The sequence below is a fragment of the Colletes gigas genome, unplaced genomic scaffold (genome assembly GCF_013123115.1).
Source record: "Colletes gigas isolate AHSC1104 unplaced genomic scaffold, ASM1312311v1 Colletes_gigas_Sc00002, whole genome shotgun sequence".
NCBI lineage: Eukaryota > Metazoa > Arthropoda > Insecta > Hymenoptera > Colletidae > Colletes > Colletes gigas.
In genome coordinates this window covers 9,351,250-9,370,759 of record NW_025106631.1, presented here as the reverse complement: position 1 = coordinate 9,370,759, position 19,510 = coordinate 9,351,250, and the positions used below count along the sequence as shown (strand labels likewise).

General features: G+C 33.7%; 7 protein-coding genes across 11 annotated transcripts; 3 read left to right on the top strand and 4 right to left on the bottom strand.

Moving 5' to 3' along the window:
• The first annotated feature begins 2,812 nt into the window (after window positions 1-2,812).
• Window positions 2,813-7,829, top strand: LOC122402211 (trimethylguanosine synthase). The gene is made up of 6 exons (XM_043404817.1): window positions 2,813-3,020; window positions 3,510-3,645; window positions 3,781-6,433; window positions 6,561-6,692; window positions 6,760-7,058; window positions 7,179-7,829. Exons 1-6 carry the CDS (start codon window positions 2,911-2,913, stop codon window positions 7,287-7,289), a joined length of 3,441 nt encoding a protein of 1,146 aa, XP_043260752.1. The 5' UTR covers window positions 2,813-2,910; the 3' UTR covers window positions 7,290-7,829.
• Window positions 7,076-12,156, bottom strand: LOC122402401 (zinc finger protein 62-like). Of its 4 annotated transcripts, none has more exons than XM_043405166.1 (9): window positions 11,635-11,741; window positions 10,405-11,048; window positions 10,225-10,332; window positions 9,935-10,140; window positions 9,675-9,850; window positions 9,150-9,602; window positions 8,865-9,071; window positions 8,406-8,781; window positions 7,076-7,372 (listed from the first exon to the last, which is right to left on the bottom strand). In XM_043405166.1, exons 2-8 carry the CDS (start codon window positions 10,975-10,977, stop codon window positions 8,417-8,419), a joined length of 2,088 nt encoding a protein of 695 aa, XP_043261101.1. In that variant the 5' UTR covers window positions 10,978-11,048; window positions 11,635-11,741; the 3' UTR covers window positions 7,076-7,372; window positions 8,406-8,416. The 4 variants fall into 4 exon arrangements, with proteins under 4 accessions (XP_043261101.1, XP_043261117.1, XP_043261110.1 ...); XM_043405182.1 differs by lacking the exon at window positions 7,076-7,372 and having other exon boundaries at window positions 8,331-8,781; window positions 10,405-10,826; window positions 10,923-11,048; XM_043405175.1 differs by lacking the exons at window positions 7,076-7,372; window positions 11,635-11,741 and adding an exon at window positions 12,092-12,156 and having other exon boundaries at window positions 8,331-8,781.
• LOC122400743 (leukocyte receptor cluster member 1 homolog) lies at window positions 12,100-13,204 on the bottom strand. The gene is made up of 3 exons (XM_043402366.1): window positions 13,182-13,204; window positions 12,999-13,098; window positions 12,100-12,906 (listed from the first exon to the last, which is right to left on the bottom strand). Exons 1-3 carry the CDS (start codon window positions 13,202-13,204, stop codon window positions 12,100-12,102), a joined length of 930 nt encoding a protein of 309 aa, XP_043258301.1.
• Window positions 13,205-13,987, top strand: LOC122402862 (small nuclear ribonucleoprotein F). The gene is made up of 2 exons (XM_043406019.1): window positions 13,205-13,532; window positions 13,661-13,987. The coding sequence occupies exon 2, from the start codon at window positions 13,682-13,684 to the stop codon at window positions 13,946-13,948; it is 267 nt and encodes an 88-aa protein (XP_043261954.1). The 5' UTR covers window positions 13,205-13,532; window positions 13,661-13,681; the 3' UTR covers window positions 13,949-13,987.
• Window positions 13,988-14,034: 47 nt separating this feature from the next.
• On the bottom strand, window positions 14,035-14,688 carry LOC122402849 (chromosome transmission fidelity protein 8 homolog). The gene is made up of 2 exons (XM_043405993.1): window positions 14,526-14,688; window positions 14,035-14,445 (listed from the first exon to the last, which is right to left on the bottom strand). The coding sequence occupies exons 1-2, from the start codon at window positions 14,543-14,545 to the stop codon at window positions 14,115-14,117; spliced, it is 351 nt and encodes a 116-aa protein (XP_043261928.1). The 5' UTR covers window positions 14,546-14,688; the 3' UTR covers window positions 14,035-14,114.
• Window positions 14,689-15,158: 470 nt separating this feature from the next.
• Window positions 15,159-17,362, bottom strand: LOC122402714 (type 1 phosphatidylinositol 4,5-bisphosphate 4-phosphatase). Its single transcript, XM_043405734.1, has 6 exons — window positions 17,225-17,362; window positions 16,959-17,140; window positions 16,676-16,885; window positions 16,471-16,611; window positions 16,028-16,082; window positions 15,159-15,810 (listed from the first exon to the last, which is right to left on the bottom strand). The coding sequence occupies exons 1-6, from the start codon at window positions 17,310-17,312 to the stop codon at window positions 15,725-15,727; spliced, it is 762 nt and encodes a 253-aa protein (XP_043261669.1). The 5' UTR covers window positions 17,313-17,362; the 3' UTR covers window positions 15,159-15,724.
• A 357-nt stretch (window positions 17,363-17,719) lies between these two features.
• On the top strand, window positions 17,720-19,492 carry LOC122402739. 2 transcript variants are annotated; one of them, XM_043405771.1, is made up of 3 exons: window positions 17,720-17,857; window positions 18,556-18,759; window positions 18,888-19,492. In XM_043405771.1, the coding sequence occupies exons 2-3, from the start codon at window positions 18,671-18,673 to the stop codon at window positions 19,486-19,488; spliced, it is 690 nt and encodes a 229-aa protein (XP_043261706.1). In that variant the 5' UTR covers window positions 17,720-17,857; window positions 18,556-18,670; the 3' UTR covers window positions 19,489-19,492. The 2 variants fall into 2 exon arrangements, with proteins under 2 accessions (XP_043261706.1, XP_043261715.1); XM_043405780.1 differs by lacking the exon at window positions 17,720-17,857 and adding an exon at window positions 18,201-18,334.
• Window positions 19,493-19,510: the final 18 nt, after the last annotated feature.

Sequence of the window (19,510 nt, the reverse complement as noted above, 5' to 3'; positions counted from 1 at the left end):
TGACATGGTGTCGATACATATACCATATTTGTTTCGATGACACTGATTAATATAAGATTTTTATTTTTTCCTTTCGGCTTAAATTCTTGTAACAATTTCCAAAATACTCTGTTCAATTTCCTTTAGCTAGGTGATAGATCATTTTTAAGTGTTTATTCAATTTCTTACCATATCTCACTAATATAAATATTAGTTTTGATTTCAGTTCGAATTTGGATTAATCGCAAAGACATCGAGGGAGGACGCCGCAACCGCCGAGGGACTTTTAATTCTAAGTTGGTTAGTTTTAAGCTTCGTCGCGAATCTTAAAATTAACGTCGACGATTTCTTTATTATACGTGTCTCCGCGTCTTACCAAGCAATTATTCAATAAGTAGCTTCTACCTCGCTCGTTCCCTCGTACCTAGCTTCGATCACCGCTGTTTCATCGATTGAAACATGTGATCGGCCGTGTATCTGGTCCGAAAGATCTAATCGCCTTCCCTTGGTAGCTCGATCCAGGGAAAATGGTACTCTGCTGGAAGGTGTGGAGTTTCCGTATCCTGCGGAAACGCATACCTTCCAGCGGAAGTCGACACTGAAACAGAGGTACTCTCTCTTTGTCAGACAACTTGAGTCGGGTCCTTCGGGCTCCCGGCGGGTTGCGTTGGAGCAATGGAGACCTTAGATTCGGAGTCGCAGCCGTCCATTATCCCATAGAGATCTAGTTAGCAAGGGCAGTAGGTTCGATCCTCGGATCCGCTGCACGGTTCAGCGTCGCGTCGCGTCGCTTCGCGTGCCCCTCAAATTAACTTCGTCCCTCTTTTTAACCAAATAATTGCTTGGTACAACTGAATCAGAACATCCAAGGAACTTTGTTTCCTTCTATCGTCCGAATTTTAGTTTCAACTTGACTAGACTTGAGTTTCGACGTTAATTTTAAGTCTCTATTGCGTGCGTCTCCCAATATTGTCAAGTAATTATGTAACAAGTAGCTTCTCTCGACTCGTTCTCTCGTTTTTCGCTTCGATCACCGCTGTTTCATCGATTGAAACATGTGGTCGGCCGTCCAGTTTGTCCGAAAGATTTAGTCGCCTGCCCATGATGGATCGATTTCTAGAAATAGAAATCAATCTACCAAGGCCAGTGTCGATTCGATCCGAAGATCTGCAGTACGGTTCAGCATCGCGTCGCGTCGCGTATCCCACAATATAGCTTCACCCCTTTTTAAACAAAATAATTACTTGGTACAACTAAACTAGAAGATCGAAGGAACATTGCTTCCTTCTATCTCTCTAGTTTAGTAATCTAGCTAAGCTTAGCTAAAAGGGAGATCGTTGGAACTTTGATTCCATCCATCTCCCTTCGGGTCTCCACTCGCAGCAACCTCCTCGTGGTGAGACCTGGTAATCGGTGTCACCCACGATAGAAAAGTTATTCTTCGTAGGTGACACTGAGCTAATGGCTGCGAATTTAGAATTCTCTCTTGATATAATAAACGAATTTAGATTTATAGTTAAGCAGGTGTTTGGTTAGGCATTATGCTAGGCAAGTTATTTTCATTTGAAGACAAATTCTTTTGAAAACTCTTTCAACTCTCTTCGTTGGTTGTGCATCTTTCATTGGTTGCACTTTCGTTTGTTTCTTCTTCAACCAACGATCGTTGGTCACAGAAGATCTTTATTAATGGAGGGTGGTTGGTAATCGGTTAGGGTGGGTCTCCATTCGCAGCAACCTCCATGTGGTGAGATCTGGGTAATAATAATTACCGTTTAATTAATAATCGCATCACTCTCAGATGCGTAATGCAATTATTAATTAAAAACTGAATAATATTACCAAATTAGCTGCGATCCGCTTTGCATAGATCATCATAAATATAGAGCTTCTTCGCTAGGTTAGTTTTAATTCTCATTGATTCATCAAAGAATCAAGAGTATTGTCACAGACGAGGTATACAGGTAGATCTGTCACCCAATGGATTTTTTGGACCCATTTTTATGTGCTCTCGAAACCCCATTACCATTTTCGTGTCATTCGAAACGTTACCAATAGATTCAAAAATGAATTTTAATCCGTTCCATAGTCATTTTTAACATATTTATTTGACGATTACCAGATAAATAATCTAATACGTCTTTGTAGGTACCCATGGGCTGTGTTTCAAGCTCTGCTGCAACTAAATATCAATTTTTAATTTCATCAAATATTTCAATACCTTTTGGAATTTGTTTCTCGACAGTGGGTAGGATTTCAAGGGTATTCTTGCTCCTAATATGATTGTAATTGACCACCGCAAGCAAAAATATTTGATTCAGAAGAAATTGAAATTTTTTTTTTTTTCGTCGAAAATCTCTGGCACCCCCCCTGTAGTTTAAGCACTTATGTGCATTTACCTTAAAGCGAATAAGCAGAGGGCGCCGTATGTTATTATTGACCAGAGCGCCAAAATACCTAGGCACCATGTATGAATTTCTTTGCTTAATTCCAAACACTACGAGTACGCAAGTCGTATTTTAATCTAAACGAATGATCTTGGTAATGGTATGGAAATGATAATGGAACTCGCAAGCCATAATCTGTGTCACACAAAAGTCTATGGTGTTACTCTTATATCGTAATTACTCATCTATGCTATATATCATCTATGGCGATGGTAATTACGTGCAGTGTTACCAAACAACAGACCTGTCCGAAGCGCAGGAGCTCACGTAAGTACACGTACATCAGGGTACGTAAATGGAGAGGTAGTTTCCTCCGGACACCGGTCTGCTTTCTGGTAACACTGATTGCACGTAACTTCACGATGGTGTGCCGTCGAAGAAATGGCGGATTGTTTTTACATGGGGGAGTTATAAAAATCTGAGCGCAAGACATGTGGGTGTTGTGACGATTCACGAGCAAGTAGCCAATTAAAGATTTTCTTTCGGCATGAGCGACCACTTTTGGGAACCCTTAGCCGACGTGTACATCGGGGAACAGTTAGAGTTCTCTGACCCTGATACTCACATTTATTGCCTTTGCAGTAGAGTATTTATTCGGTAAATACACCCACAAAGTATGCGTTCGTTATCCTTCCAAATGTTGTGGTATCGCTATTACATCTCGTCTTTGTGCCAATTTTATTGTCCCTTGTAAAATAAAAAAATCTTTACGTTTATCGATCAGTAGTGTGGCATTTGACCTAACCTTGACACCCACTCAAATAACCTGGGTCATGATATATAGTCGAAAAATATATATTTTTTTGTTTGCTTTGTTAAACGCGTTTTAGAAGTACGACAGCATCGTCTGCGTATATTTTGTTTTCGTTTTTTATTTGCCCTCTAAAGCAATTAGTAATTCATAAACATGTTTCTTTATTCTTACGTTCGATTTCTCGAAGTATCGAAAACAAACAATGCGTACCACGTGATAATTGCAAAAACAAGGAAATAGGATACTGGGCCCTTGTTAAGCTCCCAACACTCGTAGATGTATTTTTACGAGAAATAATTATACGAAAATAATTTATTACTTTTTGTTTCCAGAATCCCAGAAGTATACACTGTCCTTGCTTTAGAGGATGCAAGTGAAGGTGAAGATGTTGAGGGCGATTGTGTCGGAGAAATGTTAGATCTTCATAAAAGGTCTACCATAGAAGCACAATCCAATGAAAAGCATGATGTAAGATTATATTTTAATTTTTGTTTTTTTTTTTTTGTTACTAAAGTACTTGATTAATTCCAGCTAGTCTGATATCACAGTATTATATTAGATATTTATTTGAACAAGCACATATTTTTTCATCCTTAAAATTAGGAAGAACCAGTGAGCTGTTACTGCAGCGCATCACACACAGACAACAATTATTCCACAGATGAACATGACTCTGTTCGTGACTCTGCACATCGACCTGCTGCGCATTCCCTCACCCAAAAATTGGGTCTGCACCAATCCGATTCGGGTGCAGACCTATCAGAATATCATGATCAACATGAGGCTAAAAGTATACAGAACCTTTTAGCATCGTATGGAAAGACTTTCCAAACTACAGAGACTGAACTGGAAGATGAATTTGAGAAAGTGAATGTACTTCCACAGAATCAAGAAAATAAGCGCTCAGATTTTGGATTCGAAACAACAAACATTCACTCATCGGATCATCTTGCAGAAAATATCAAAGTTTTAAGTATTAATCCATCCAATTGTAATGAAAAGAAATTTCATGTAGAAAGCCCATCATTCATTTTGGGAGACAAAGATCCCGAGGTACAAAGCACCTTACAAAATGATTCGGCTAATAGTGCACAGACTTATCACAAAGATGTCACATATACATATGGTCATAATTCTCAAGTTACCCCTTACATTATGTATTCTGAAATTAAAAGTGTGATGGACGTTGCATGGGAGAAGTATTGGTCTTTAAACGGTGAACAATTAATTTGGACATCTTGGATTGCAAAATATGCAGATTACATAAACCCAGAATATTTTCAACAAAATGCTCCTTTGATAGGAGAGGAAAAGTTGGAAGTAAAAGGAACTATAGAGAAATTCTCAGAACAAAATACATGTTTCCCTAGTCAAGCGCACAGAAATTGTGAACTTGGACGCTCAAATTTTGAAGGAATATTTAGTAAAAGTAATAATACAAACGATAACGAAATAAAAACGAAAGACGCGTATAGCGTTAACTTTCCATTCGATGATATGAACAAGCAAGAAATTAATGATAAAGATGCAGAGGAAAATAGAAGGAGGATGACGAACTTCGAAGGTTCGCCCGAAACTGGGGATGGATGGAATCCATTAAGCCCTTTTAGCATGGAAGAAAGTTATAATCAACAGTCCAATGCAGAAGATGAAAGACTTTTAACAAGATGCGATTCTATTAATGAATCGATAGCCAAAACAAACGCAACATCAGACTCCATGACAAATGTTACAAAAATGACACTTACTAGTTCTAGTTGTGACTCTATTTCTATGCATTCATCTAGTCTCATCAGTTCTGTAACTAGTTCCATTGAAAGCAATATAACAAGCACTAGTTCTGATCAAGATAATGAATATACAACGGAAGATAATGATAGGTATTGGCAGCATTTATGGAAGGAAAATTTTCAATTACAGTACCAAAAGCACTACGAATTGTTTATAGAATGGTATAAAAAGGATCGATTTCAATTCGGCGCGCCAAATTATTCCGACAAATTTGATAATAAAGATCGTGGCGAAAGTATGCATCAAGATTTTACACAAAGAGAAACAGATACATTTAATGAAATTAATAGTTCCGGAAATAAAAACTTATCGAACACAAATTCTTTCACTAAGAGAGAAAAAAGGAACAAACGATTAATTATGGATTCGGTAGGAATCCTCGTACAAAATTTAACAATGAAAGAAGACGATGTACCTACCGAAAGTGAAAACGGAAAATCCAATAAAAACGAACATTCGAGCGAGAGTAGAAACAACGATCAGGCTTCGATTATACACGAAAATAGTGCAATTATTTCTATTAACACCAGTAGCAATTATAGTACTCAACGAAAATATTTTAACGAGGGAGATGGAGATAAGCCCAACGATGATAAACCTATAACGTTGAAACGAAGCCACGAGGCCGATTGTGATGAAACAGGAGAGGGTCTAGAAACAGTGAAAAAGGCATTTTCTTTAATGGGTTACACTTTCAATGAAAGCCACAAGCAATTAACAATGCAAGGAGAAGTAGTATACAGGAAAAGAAATATTAGATTACAAAATAGACAATTGAAAATGAAATACTTCAGACCCAAACCAATAAACAAACATATTTACTTTGATGATAATGGAGTGGAAATTACTAACACTATAGATAAGGTAAAACATTATTTGTCATACTGTCCAGCTGTACCTTCAGCAGAAACAGATTTACCCTCTGAAAAAGGTTCCTACAAAGCACAATTTACATCGAGTTCTGATGAAGAGTGCGATCCTAGTCTTAAGACAAAATTGCAAACGAAACGTCTTTTATTTAGTAAACCAAGCACAAGTTCGGTAGAATCAGGTGCGGACAAAAAACAAATTGATGACGCGAGTGATTCATGGAATGTATCAGATAAACAGGATAATGTTTTTAAAAGTATCGAAGAAGGTAACAATATACACTTCGACCAAAGTGATAGTAACTCCACAAAATGTGTATCAGAAAACCAGTTTTCTGTAAAAGATAAGGAAAAAATTGATGCATCGATTACTGACATGGACATAGATGAAAAATATAATTATAACGAGATACAGAATATGAAATTATCCGACGAAGATAGCGTGAAAAAGACGCAAAAGAAAAAACGAAGGAAGCAATCTAAAAGAAATATAAGCTTGCCGGCAGAAATAGACATTGACAAGACGTTAATGAAGTATTGGTTAAAGAGATATCGACTATTTAGCAAGTTCGATCAAGGCATTAAAATGGATCATGGTATGTTCTTTATTCGTATTTATAAAATAACTAAAACACGCGATGAATTTTTTAAAACATTTCAGAAATTACTTATTAATATTTGTATGTATATTTTAAACATCTCTACTAAAAAACTTTTTTCCAGAGAGCTGGTTTTCAGTGACGCCAGAAAAAATTGCCGAACACATAGCACAAAGATGCAAATGCGATGTCATAATCGATGCATTCTGCGGTGTAGGAGGAAACGCTATTCAATTCGCTTTCACGTGTGAAAGAGGTACGTGTTTCCTTGTACGTATGTAAATACTTTAAGTAACAAATATATTTATATCTTTCTTCAACAGTACTAGCGATAGATATCGATCCGGTTAAAATTAAATTTGCTCGAAACAACGCGCGAATTTATGGTGTGGAAGACAGAATAGAGTTCATTGTTGGGGATTTTTTTCAACTCGCACCAAACTTAATAGGAGACGTTGTATTTCTAAGCCCCCCGTGGGGAGGGCCTGGATATATCAAGGATGAAAGTTTTGATCTCAGTAAGATTATGCAACCCATTGGCGGAATAAATATATTTAAAATAGCAAGGGGAATCACAAATCATGTGGCCTACTTTCTACCTAAAAATACAGATACTATGCAGGTAATTTTATGATCCGAGAAAATTCGGAAAATCTTAATTTTGGAATTTCGTACGTATGTAATGTATTGTACATTATTTACCTCATACTTTTATATACATATATATATATACATATTACAGCTTGCCATGTTAGCCGGTGTAGGTTGTGGTCTAGAAGTGGAGCAGAACTTTCTTGACAGAAGGTTAATAGCTTTAACGGCTTACTATGGTGAACTGCCCAAGGACTGTTAGTTGTGATATGATGTGTAATTTAAAGGAAGTTCCACATCAGCTGCTTGAAAAAAAGGAGCTTCTCACATTTCTTGAATCACTAGCTGTAAATAATAACTCGTATCAATTTGCTTAGGCTACTCCGAGAGAAGCAGTACTTTTTATTTCACTTAAAACTCCTCCTTACAAAATGCATATAAAAAGACATCTGTTGTATACTATAATTTACCGATATATTTTTAAATCATCCTACTAAATTGTTTAAGAATAATATGTTCATAACTCCATCAGTTACCATTCTCACAAATTTTGCACTTAAGCAAATTGATATAGAAATATCAATTTGTGGGGACGTATTCTTGAAGTTCAACAGTTAATATATGAACACTCTCGAAAATCGTAAATTCCATCTTCCATAATATTAATTAGTGTTACTTTTACGTGACGACCAATTCAGTCAAAAAAAAACTACGGCATTTTTTTTTTAGTCTATCATGTAAAATATTATTTTAATCTTACTATGAATCATACGAGATACTGTAATTTACATTTTACAACGATTTCCACACTATTATTTTACAATTTTTATGTACACTTCTATTAATTTACTATTAATTATCAATAAATACATTCAAAATATGAAAAGTGTTCTAGTATATAACAAACTATTCTTAACATTTTAATAAACTTTGAGATAAAAACATCCCAAATCAATTTCAATTTTTCCAGTTGTAAAATGTTATTTGAAAGCAAAATATAACTTTTTCGTTTAATTAACGTGATCGTAAAATTGTTGATTCTATTATGTAATTAAACATTTCAAATACGTTTTCGTCACTTTAAAACAACATACAAAAATTACTCCTTCTTTTTTTTTTTGTCAAATAGAACATTTGGATTATTAATATTTTCGTCGTAGATACGATATACAATTTCAAAAATAGTATCACAATTAGTATTTTTAAAAATTAAAGCATTAATTCTAGTTTTTTTTTTTTTTTTTCCTTTTTTATCAAAAAAGAACAAGTTAATCTTTATAATCTAAGTAACGTGTGACTAGCATTTTTTCATTTTCTTCCGACGTGTAGATTTCCGGTATTTCCAAACATACAGAAATATTTGTTCTAATAACTTAACTTTTTATATTTTCACGTATCAACATTAATTGTCGTTGCACCTGATTCCTCCGGTTCTGCGGGTATAGTTATACCGCCAGTATCTATACTTTCTTCTTCTTCTCTTGGAATTTTTAGAAAACAATGCATCGTTTCTTCATCTTCTTGTTCGATCGACGAATTATTTTTAGCTCCGTTTTCTCTCGTTGGCAGTGAACCTTCAAGGTGTTTAGATGGTATTTGTATAGTAATCGTTTGTGATGTACCATCTGCAGACGTTGAGGAAGACATTAAGTTTGCTTCTAAAGTATCTCCGACTTTTGAGAAGGCACCCAAGCAGCTATAAATCAATTGCGCCGCTGCGATATTACCAGGAAAAACTTCAACATTTTCACCATCTAAATGAACCAATACAAAATCTTCCGTTGGTATTTAGGAATACGAGCATGTATTTTAAAACTCGAAACAGTTTGAAAAATACCTTTTTTCTGCATATTCGTTTTGATCAATCCTTTTTCATGATCTCTCACATGCTGTATATAACTTTCATTTTTAACAGTTTTAAAAGGGCACAAATCACACGTGAACAAACCCGAGAGTAAAGGATGCCTAGATTTTAAGTGATTTTTGTAACTACTACTTTGTATTGCGGTGTAAGAACAATGCGGGCATTTGTATGGTCTAAATCCTAAAATGATCACTTATGCTTGTAATAGTCAAATATATGTGTGCATTACTTGGAATGTTTCATTTATATAAAACATACCTGTATGTTGCATAATATGACGCCGTAATGTATTGTGATCACCAGTCTTATATTCGCACAACTCGCAACTGAAAGGTTTATCACCGGTATGCTGACGTAAATGCATTTGCAACATTGCTTTTCTAGCACTAGAATGTCCACAAACATTACAAACGTATGGCCGTAGTTTCGAATGTACTGCTTGAATGTGACTTTTCAAGCATTTGGAATTTGCATACATCTTCCCACACATATCACATTTTTTTGAAGTGTACCAACGCGTTACTTCTAATGTTTTACGATCCAAATGCATCACTCTATGATTACGTAGTTGACTGGCTTGTTTGAAACATTTACCGCACTCGGAACATTCATACTCGCGGGTCTCGCTATGCACTCGCATATGAGTCAAAAGTTTCACCATTGTTGCACTTTTATATGCTTTACATATTTTACAAGTAAACAGACCTATGTCTAAAACAGACGCTTATAGTGCGCGTAAAATATATTCATTCCTTTCTTCAAATACTGAAACAGGATACTCACCAATTTGATGTTTTTTCCATAAATGTAAGCTGCACTGCCTCCATTTGGTGAATTTCATGTCGCGACAAACAGTACATTTAAACGCGATTCCACTTTGCGAATCTATATGACAAAGCCCATGTTGCTGCATTGTTTCTTCCGTGGAGAATTTGTACGGACATCCTCTATATGAACACCTGAGAAAACGTTTATATCGTAAAGAAAGAAAACATTTTATATGCTTTGGCCGCGGAAGCTTCAAATCTCGGCTTAATAATTACTTTATGTTTCTTTCCATTAATTCAATCATCTTTTTATTGAGCATATATTCAGAACTTATAGGCTTCTGAATTTTAACTTGACGTTTTATATCATTATTTTCAACACTCTCGCCCATACACTCATCCAATACACCAGAACCTTTTGAATCATCTGTTATGTTTTCTTTGCCACCTTTATTAGATCCTGTATCTGTCAACTGATGGTCCTACAACAGGCATAGTTTACATAATATTTTCTTAACAAAAAATGAAGTTTTTCATAGTGAAATAAAAATATCTTGAATCATTACATTTATCATATGTTCTTTACAAGCTTCTATGGAAGGAAAACAATTAGAACATTCGCCACACATGTATAACAACTTTACTTCATCTGTATTTTTGAATTCTTCTTTTATCTATAAAATAGAAATAGCAAAGTATGAATATAAATGTTAAATGAATGCAAGAAGAGTAACTTAAAAACTCACTTCCATATCTGCTTTTGGATTCACATGTGTTTTTTGAAAGTGCTGAAATAATTGCGTTTTATCTTGAGTTGTGTAAGTACATATCTTGCATTTAAACGCTGTTACCACTTCTACAAAATCATTAGCATTAACATTTGGCTTCTCCACAATAAAATTCTTTTCATTTTGTTCTGTGATAACTTCAAATTGTTCTTGGGACTGTTCATCGACATTTCCAATTACTAAATCTGTGTTAGTAATATACTGCGTTTCACAATTATCAACTTCTTTGGACAATAGAACTGTCCTTTCTTGTGGATCATTCTGATCTATAATTTGACTAAAATCTAATTCTTGTAATTCTCCATTTTGAAATGCATAGACTCTACCATCTAAGCAAACTAAAGAAACTGATTCTTCTTCATTCTCTGCTTGAGTTTCATCTATAATATTAATTGCATTTTGCTCCTCGTTAGTTGATATATACTTCACTATGTCAAGAGTTGGATCTGATATTGGTTGCAAAATATATCTAGTACCATTTACTTCATAACTTAAATACGAAGAATCTTCAATGCTTGTTTCTTCATTCATGGTCACAATAATATTTGGTTAACTCATTTCGGAAAAAATGCTTGATATTTAAATTAACAGTAACATTTTGTCTGAAATACAAATGCATCGAAACATTGTAGTTACGAACGAAAAATCAAATATTCATTCTAGTTTGTTATTCGAAAGCTTCGAAAACCATTGTTAAAATTATCAAACGTACATAAATGGAACATCATATTGCCTTCCACTTAACTAAATAATTTTCGGTATTTATGTCTATTTAGACTACACATTACCTTTCCGATTTAAATATTTTGCGGAACATGCCAAATGTATATATTATAAAATTCACGGAATAGAAAAAATTACTTAAAATCGTATTTCAAAACGGCGATTGTTGTGCAAATTAGCGAAGAGGTTATCTTAAGGTCGAGCGGTAACATGGCTAAAAAATATAATATTTTTATTAACATTCGAAGCAAAGCCGTTCTATTTTTACGGTATGAAATATAAATTTATATAAGCTGTCATCTTTTTGTAGTCAAGTGCATTCACAGCTGTTCAAATTCGAAAATCATATTTCGCGAAAGCAACTCGCGCGTTGGAAGCGTCTGGTTCGAGATTTTAAACGGAAAATTGAAATATTAAATTGTAATATCAAACGCATTGCGTGCGGAAGGGAATAGTTTTACTTACGAGCAAAAAATTTAAGTCAAGCAATGAGCAAGAACATTGAAAAAATGACATAAACGTCAAATTTTAACGCGTTATCCATGAGATCCGTGATATTCCACCATCTTGCATCACGTGATACTGAGAAATTTAGTATAATCAAACAGATTTGCGAGGGATACCCGACAATCCGTTCGACAAGAATTTTAAAAAATTATTCGTTCTGACTATTTTTTTATTTCCATTTCATAAGCATAGTATATTTTAATCCATTTTATAAAATAGAACTTTCATGGAAATATATTTCGTAAATGACTCATTAATACTTTATTGTCAGTATTAGTAACTAGACATAGACTTTACAAGATATTATTTAAACATTTATACACGAATAGATGTTTACACAATTATAATAGCAATTATTTTTCAATGCTTAAATAATTGAAATTACTGCACAATTATTAAATAAAGACCAACTTACACTTTGCACTATTCCCTCACTGAATGTACATTGGGTGTTCTTTCAGCATTTTGTCTAGCAATTTCAGGAAAGAACTGTGAATTATATTTTTGTTTAATAGTAGGCCTAAGAGGTGTTTCAGGTGCCACTACTGGAACTGGATCTCCTCTTAATTTAGCTAATAATGCTTCAGTTTTTAATTTTTCACTCTGTTCTCTTAATAGCCTGTCAGCTCTTAATTTTTGTATATCTATGTTTGACTTTTCTATAGTTTGTCTATCCTTACTGTGATGTCGTTCTTTTTTATGTTTTTTAGATTTTTTATGTTTATGTTTTTTCGAAGATCTACTGCTTTTGTGATCCGAATCACTGCCCTCTGAATCATGCTTTACTCGTTTAACAGGTTCTGATTTTATTTTCAAAGGTTTATCCATAGAGCTGGCTCCCATAATATTTAAGTACTTTTTAATATCATTTATCGGATCACTCATTGCCTTCTTTTTAACTTGTACTTCTTCAGTTTTCTCAGTGTCTCTTAGCCTCTCGGGCAACTCGTCGTACCAATTCTTCTTGCCTGTTGCTTCATTAGTGTCTTGTCCAAGATATGTAAGATAACCGATTTGTTTTTCATATTTTTCTCGTTCATCTTTCTTTTCTTTCTCATGTTCTGCATTAGGTTTATTATAATCAATTTTTCCTTCTTCAAGATCGGCAAAAAAATTGACATGTTCCTGCTTTGAGGTAGATGCAACAATTTCAACCTTTGATACTTCTTCTCGTCCATCATACTTTGATCTTGCTGTTTCTCTTAGAAAATTAATTCTTGCTTCGGTTTCCTAATACGAAATGACAATTTTTTAAACTTAACAGTGCATTTGCTATATATGTAAACAGCAATAAACATATTTTTATTCTGATTCATACTTACAGCCTTTTGAGCTCTTTCCTGTATAATTCTTTCTTCTTCTGCAGCTTTTGCTTCATCTCTTCGTACACGAGCAATATTCTCCTTGGTACGCACATGCCACCTAAATGATACAAATTTTCGGAGTATTAAAATACACTAATTAAACCAATATTAATTAAATATTTATAAGGAAAGTTTAGTCACCTTTTCTTAGGTAGAATATTCATATTTAGTAGAAGTTAATTACTCTTCACACTAGAGGCAAATTTCTTTTTGTTATAATTAGGCTAGATACCCAAAATTTTGTTTCTTAAATTATACTTATATGCATATTCGCAAGAGATTCCATTAATTATGATAATGTATGAATAATTTGAGTAACTGCAATTGCGTTACATGCAACAATTCTTAGAAAATTTTGTTACATGAGTTGGGTTATTTTGCTAGTGTAGTGGCAGTCATTTAAAATATAGTTACAGACTGCTTCAAAACAGTGATTCTGCCCGGCACGCAACCGCGAGACAAAACCTTTTTCACTTTTACCTGTTTAAATAAGTAAGTATACAATATTTGTATCATAGGCAAAAAATATCCTTAGAAATTTTACGTATACTAAAATAAATATAATTCTTTAGTATCGATAATATTTTATACCCATGATCTTAACCTCAATTTCTTTGTAGAAAGCTTCAAAAACGGATACCATGGCTGCTACAATGCCTATAAACCCAAAACCATTTCTAAATGGTTTGACAGGTAAACCTGTAATGGTAAAACTTAAATGGGGCCACGAGTATAAAGGGTATCTAGTATCAGTCGATGGGTATATGAATTTACAATTAGCTAATACAGAAGAACACATAGATGGAAACTGTACTGGCAATCTTGGCGAAGTTCTAATTAGATGTAATAATGTAATGTACATACGAGGAGTAGAAGAAGAAGATGAAGAAGGAGAAATGAAGGATTAACTTCACTTATATTTATATTTCAATTTAGGTTAATATTTTTGATTAAGTAAGATAAGGTAACAATGAAATAAAAGTACAATGTTTTTTAAACCTGTTTAAACAGATTTACTGGTAACAAGTTATTTTTCCAAAAGTAGGTGCATCATATTTAACTAGGAAAATAAATTTAATTACATTTTGGAACATTTTTTATGATAGGTTTTGGTCTTGATCTGAACACCAATTTCTTTGTTACAAGAGCTTTCACAATGTATTCAACTTGTAGCTCAGAATTATCTGCTATTTTATCAGTTTCGTTATTTTTTTTTTGTAAAACAGCAAATGGTTTTGGAAGTTCTACTTCTTTACCGTGTAGTACGTGAATACCAATTATGAATATTGGTGTACCAGACTTTGAAAAATGTACGTCTCCGATGTATTTATTTGTAGTATCTGCTGAATCAAATTTTAAATCGCCTTGTAATTCAATGATCGCCCATTCTTCAACTTCGCCGTCTCTATAAAATCACGAAGAACAAGTCCGTTTTACGATAAATCCATAAAAGTTTATTAACAAATTACGTACAAATGGGAATACCTTTTTATCGGTATGATCATTCTCACTGTTGGCGCTATTTTGCACACGAACACGTATATTCGAATGTGTAATACGTCAAGAGCACTTTCACAAAAGTTACTAGAAAAAGCTTAGGTTAAATACGCAACAATAAATGAAAGGAACACACTTTGGTAGTTCACAATAAAAATGATTATATAATGTTCTTGAATTGAAAATAAGGGATTACGGTTTTATGTTTGATTACGTATGTTATACTTATTTCAATAAACAGGAATCCCATAAAACGGAAAAAAATGCACAAATTTTAATATTCAAGATAAATATTTTGAATTTTATTAACCGGGTCAAGCAATTTATTGTAATTTACATTAAAATGCTTGACATGACGAATAACAACTCGTTTTAATACAAGTATCGATATATATCGAAATATTAGAAAAGCTATTTAAATGTTTCCTGTGTTTTGTTAGCTAAAATATAGTATTATTTCATGGTTAAAGGAAAAAAACAATAAAATAATTTAGACTATGTAGTAACATATAGTAATAAAATAGATAATAACATTTAATATATGTATTTTTATATAATTTTACTTGCATGTCAAATAATACATAATTCAAAAATGTCTTTTAAACGATACCGATCTGTAAAAGATATTTAATGACGATGCAAGTATAGTTTTAGAAACACAATTTTTGCAGCTGTATGTATAGCAGTTCATAATTGGAATAATATTCATGCGAGAATGTTTTATTTATGTTTATACGTATGTGCATTTTATATGTTTATTGTAGATGTAGAAAGCATGTATAGTATACTTTAATATATGAAAACAATATAATGGGGCTGTTGCATTGGTCCTGTGCTTCTATATATAAAAGTGCAGAGGAACAATCCTTTGTGTTTAAAATGGACACCCCCATCTTCATCTAGTTATTCTAAATAGATTACCTTATACGAAAATCTCTCACATACCGAATATGTCTCTTTACCCGTCATGTATATCTACAAATACATATGCGAGAATGTTCGAACGAGCAGTATTATCAATGTAGACTCGCATATGCAGATGTCAGAATGCATACATCTATCAGTTATGTCCAACCAGGACACGCTTTTGTCATTACTATAAACATTTGATCTAAATATATTATTATACGACATAGATGTAGAGGAATTGGTTTTAAAGTATTAGTTGTTGATTGTCATTTAGGGGACTACATGGGGCCTTCTATTAAACTAATTTTCATTGTACAATAATAAATGCTGCGCCCAAAGCACAAAAGTGCCAATAAAAATGCACCTGTAATAATAAAATAATTAAAAATATTTGTAGATACTTAACAGTACACTGTCATAATACACAAGTTATAAACAGCAATACGTTCACGAAGCTAAAGATAAAAGGACGAATATCATTGAGAGTAGTTCTTATGTAAATTACAATACGAGATTAGATGCAGCTTTTATAAGTAGAATTTAAAAAGAAAATTAGGATCAAATTAGAATGTGATACATACCTACATATGCTACATACACTCCACCATGAGTTTTTGCATATGCATGTGTCCCAACCTGGAAATAAAATAATAACAATTGAATTTATTTTAGAATATATGCAAATTAAATATTTATTAAATAAGTTTGTAAATAAATACAGTAGTGCCCACTTAAGTGACCAAACTCGGGACCGGCTGCAGTTACTTATGTGGGCATAGTTACTTCCCAGAATTCAATGGAGATAAGGAAAGAGGATAAGTGCGAGTGAGATACAATAGCTGGCACCCGAAACCATATATACAATATATCGATAACGACCAGCGTCAAATTACGCTCGATACGCTCGATGTTCGAAGCCGCTTGGCTTCTAAGAATTGGTGGAGATAACCGCGGACCCTTAGGTGGGCAAAAGTGCAGTCACTTAAGTGGGCACTACTGTATTATGAGCTTCAAAGATACTTACAGTCACAGCTATCGCGATTATTAAAATTAATAGTCCAACAATAACGAATGCAATACCCCGACCTCTAGCAAAGTCTGGACCAACGGAAGATATTTTTCGGCAATGCGGACATCGTGCCAAAGCATTGTGCAATGTATTAAACTGAAAAACATAGCACTTGTTATAATTGAATTCTGCTAAAAGTGTATTTCTAGTTTAAACTTACCAAAAATGTGTCGTGACAATGAGCACAGCCTACTCTACACATTCCAGGCATGGAAAGAACAGGTGGTGTAATTGGGCTTGGAGCAAGATTAATAATGCGTTTACAATTTGGCCTTGGACAAGCAATACGTTGCGAAGAGCTCTTACATATTAGTAAACAATTACACGGACAACGGACATATTTCTTTCCCGGTGGTGCACTTTGTATGGGCTATAAAAATAAATAATACTTTTATGTCTTGATAGGAAGTTTTGAAGAACGATAAACTAGTATATGAACGTACTGTGGCCTCATTGCAATGACAACATTTAACAACATGTTGGTCTTTTTTACCAGATATATCTATCATAGCTTGACAAACTCTGCAAGTAACCATAGGCGTACCCCCTGGTTGGAACAATTGATATGGAGGAGGTAACTCATCCGGGCCAATTGTGGACACTGTGTCTATAGTTTGTGTCTCATCTAGAGCAAGTATTATACGTGAGACAAGCAATCGGATTAAACATTTCCTTAATCCTATCGTGGGCGAGATTGAATATTATTTACCTGTATGATTAACGCCGTGTAAACCGTAGAAAGGGTTATTTTCATTTTCTAATAACGGCTGCTGCTCGCCCTCCTTGCCGTCTCCCATGTTCAACACTTAATCTGCCCCTTAACGACAGCAATTTATTTAAAGTTTTGTAATAATTTATTTTGTTTTTGACAGTATTCCCGGTGCTTTGATGACAAGGATGACAAAATACAAATTTTTCTGACACCCTCCGTGGTTCTGTCTGTGTATAGAATAGAAACTATCCACAGGAGTAGATATGCCCTGCATTAATACATCGAAGATCTCTAATAGATTGGTTTAGGAATTCTATGGGCAATTCAACATTTTCACACGTTGGCTGCACTGTTATTCAGTATGGTAGTAACGTATCTGAGTATTCATGTTTCGCGGTTATTCTTTTTCATTTTTTTTTTTCCGACAACACAACAATGATCGCTTTTAATTAGTCACGATATTGTAAAAATCAACGATTTTTACGGAAACTAGAGTAATCTTTCATGTGATATGTCCCGCTTTATCATACATCGCACTGACACACTTTAATGAGATTTGATTGCTTCCGCCCAGGAGTAGGTTTCTCGATGCATATATACACACGCTCTTTAAACGTTTACTGTTACAAGGTGAGTCACAGATTTGATTATATATTTTACATAAGTCATTTGACGAACTACTATGCGTTATGTTTAGTTCTTTTTAATAACAGACGTAAACGGTCATTGTGTTTGTCCGTATCTTGGGTTGAACACATATGTATCTATGTAGACTAGCTAAATCAGTGGTTCTTAACCTGTAGTCCGCGGATCTCAAAGAGGCTGTAGATACCTTGTTTTTTTCAAGTGTTTTGATATGATGTTTATTAAACTAAAACAGTTTTTATCTATATAAAGCATGCAGTTACGTGCTAAAAGCTTTTTCGGTAATTTGGAAGCACGTTACCACAGTGTAAGTTTAAAGAAGTTAAAAGAGAGGATTACGTTAAATGGCAAGTATTAATTAATTAAATCAATGAGTTATTAACGATATAATAAGGTTGGAATCCTTGATGGATTTTTGGTGTTTATCAAAGGGTTAAAAAGGAAAGCATCGTTACAATTAAGGTTAGGTTTTATGATAACTGTTGTATCTAGCCTTCTTTGCATTTTTTGTTTTACTATAATCTCTTCTGTACTGTATTATATGATAAATAAATAAGTAAATAAATATTGACCATCCTATTATACCCAATTTTCCTAATTTTAATGCTACAAATGTAATAATACAACCAACGAATCTGTGTATCATAATGTATCATCAAAGTAGGAATGTTCCATCATTACAGACACATTGTATGTACATAAATTGCTCTGGATGTACATAAACATCCTGCAATAACTGAAGTGGAATTTGAAGTGGGTTTGAAATAGTTATATTTCATATATGCTTAAATATCTGACATGGAAAAAATAACACATTTATGGAATGTGAATCAATTAATTACAAAATTAAATTGTCCTCAACGTATGAATTTACAGACATTTTACATGTAAGCTTTAGATTGTTTAAACTCAATGTAATATTCAGAATATGTATCTATTTTTATTGAGTATTATTTAAGTCTAGAGATATAAGTAATTCAACACATATTAAGGATTTAATGTTTTTAAATATCAGAGAAAAATGTAGAAGACTAAGCCAAGGAGTACAACTACCTTCTAGAAATTTTGGACCCTCTGTGATGTGTCAATATTGTGGATCACTTTGGAGTACAGTGGATTATAACATTCGAATATCTCATGCTAAACCACTTTCCAGATCTGTTAAAAGGGTTGTACAGTCTATGAAGGACAATGACAAAAGAATACCCAAAGTTCGTAAAAATTTAGCACAGAAATGTTTAAAAAATAAAATGAATAAATTAGTACTTAAATGTTCGGTTTGTTCGAAAAGTACAAAGATACCTTTTAATAAACCACAAAGGCTAAAAGTACAGAAAGAAGATAGCGTCCAAACACCAAAAAGACGTAAAAAGAGAAAGACCAAAGATAAAACTGCTGGTTTAAATATTTCTGGAATTTTGAATTTAAGTGCAGAAAATATTGTGGAAGGACAGAAAGAAACAGAAGCGAAGAAAGCAAAAATCACTAGAAACTATGTTACACCGCCTCAGAAAGTAAAAAAATTAAATATAAATCGATTAAAAGACATTGTGAATCGCGGTGCAACGCCGCAGAAAAGGGGAAGTCTACATAGTTTTTTAACAGAACTCTGCTGAAAATTAATTTATTGACGGATCG

Coding starts and splice junctions, on each gene's coding strand:
- LOC122402211 (XM_043404817.1), top strand. CDS start 2,911: ATGAGCGACCACTTTTGGGAACCCTTAGCCGACGTGTACATCGGGGAA. Junction 6,434..6,560: donor AGGCATTAAAATGGATCATG/GTATGTTCTTTA, acceptor ACTTTTTTCCAG/AGAGCTGGTTTTCAGTGACG. Junction 6,693..6,759: donor CGCTTTCACGTGTGAAAGAG/GTACGTGTTTCC, acceptor TTTCTTCAACAG/TACTAGCGATAGATATCGAT.
- LOC122402401 (XM_043405175.1), bottom strand. CDS start 10,977: ATGAATGAAGAAACAAGCATTGAAGATTCTTCGTATTTAAGTTATGAA. Junction 9,851..9,934: donor TTAATGGAAAGAAACATAAA/GTAATTATTAAG, acceptor ACGTTTTCTCAG/GTGTTCATATAGAGGATGTC. Junction 9,603..9,674: donor ATGGAAAAAACATCAAATTG/GTGAGTATCCTG, acceptor CGTCTGTTTTAG/ACATAGGTCTGTTTACTTGT.
- LOC122400743 (XM_043402366.1), bottom strand. CDS start 13,204: ATGAATATTCTACCTAAGAAAAG. Junction 13,099..13,181: donor AATATTCTACCTAAGAAAAG/GTGACTAAACTT, acceptor TGTATCATTTAG/GTGGCATGTGCGTACCAAGG. Junction 12,907..12,998: donor AGGAAAGAGCTCAAAAGGCT/GTAAGTATGAAT, acceptor ATTTCGTATTAG/GAAACCGAAGCAAGAATTAA.
- LOC122402862 (XM_043406019.1), top strand. CDS start 13,682: ATGGCTGCTACAATGCCTATAAACCCAAAACCATTTCTAAATGGTTTG.
- LOC122402849 (XM_043405993.1), bottom strand. CDS start 14,545: ATGATCATACCGATAAAAAG. Junction 14,446..14,525: donor ATGATCATACCGATAAAAAG/GTATTCCCATTT, acceptor GTGATTTTATAG/AGACGGCGAAGTTGAAGAAT.
- LOC122402714 (XM_043405734.1), bottom strand. CDS start 17,312: ATGGGAGACGGCAAGGAGGGCGAGCAGCAGCCGTTATTAGAAAATGAA. Junction 16,886..16,958: donor GTCATTGCAATGAGGCCACA/GTACGTTCATAT, acceptor TTATTTTTATAG/CCCATACAAAGTGCACCACC. Junction 16,612..16,675: donor ATTGTCACGACACATTTTTG/GTAAGTTTAAAC, acceptor TATGTTTTTCAG/TTTAATACATTGCACAATGC.
- LOC122402739 (XM_043405771.1), top strand. CDS start 18,671: ATGGAAAAAATAACACATTTATGGAATGTGAATCAATTAATTACAAAA. Junction 18,760..18,887: donor AATTTACAGACATTTTACAT/GTAAGCTTTAGA, acceptor TTTAAATATCAG/AGAAAAATGTAGAAGACTAA.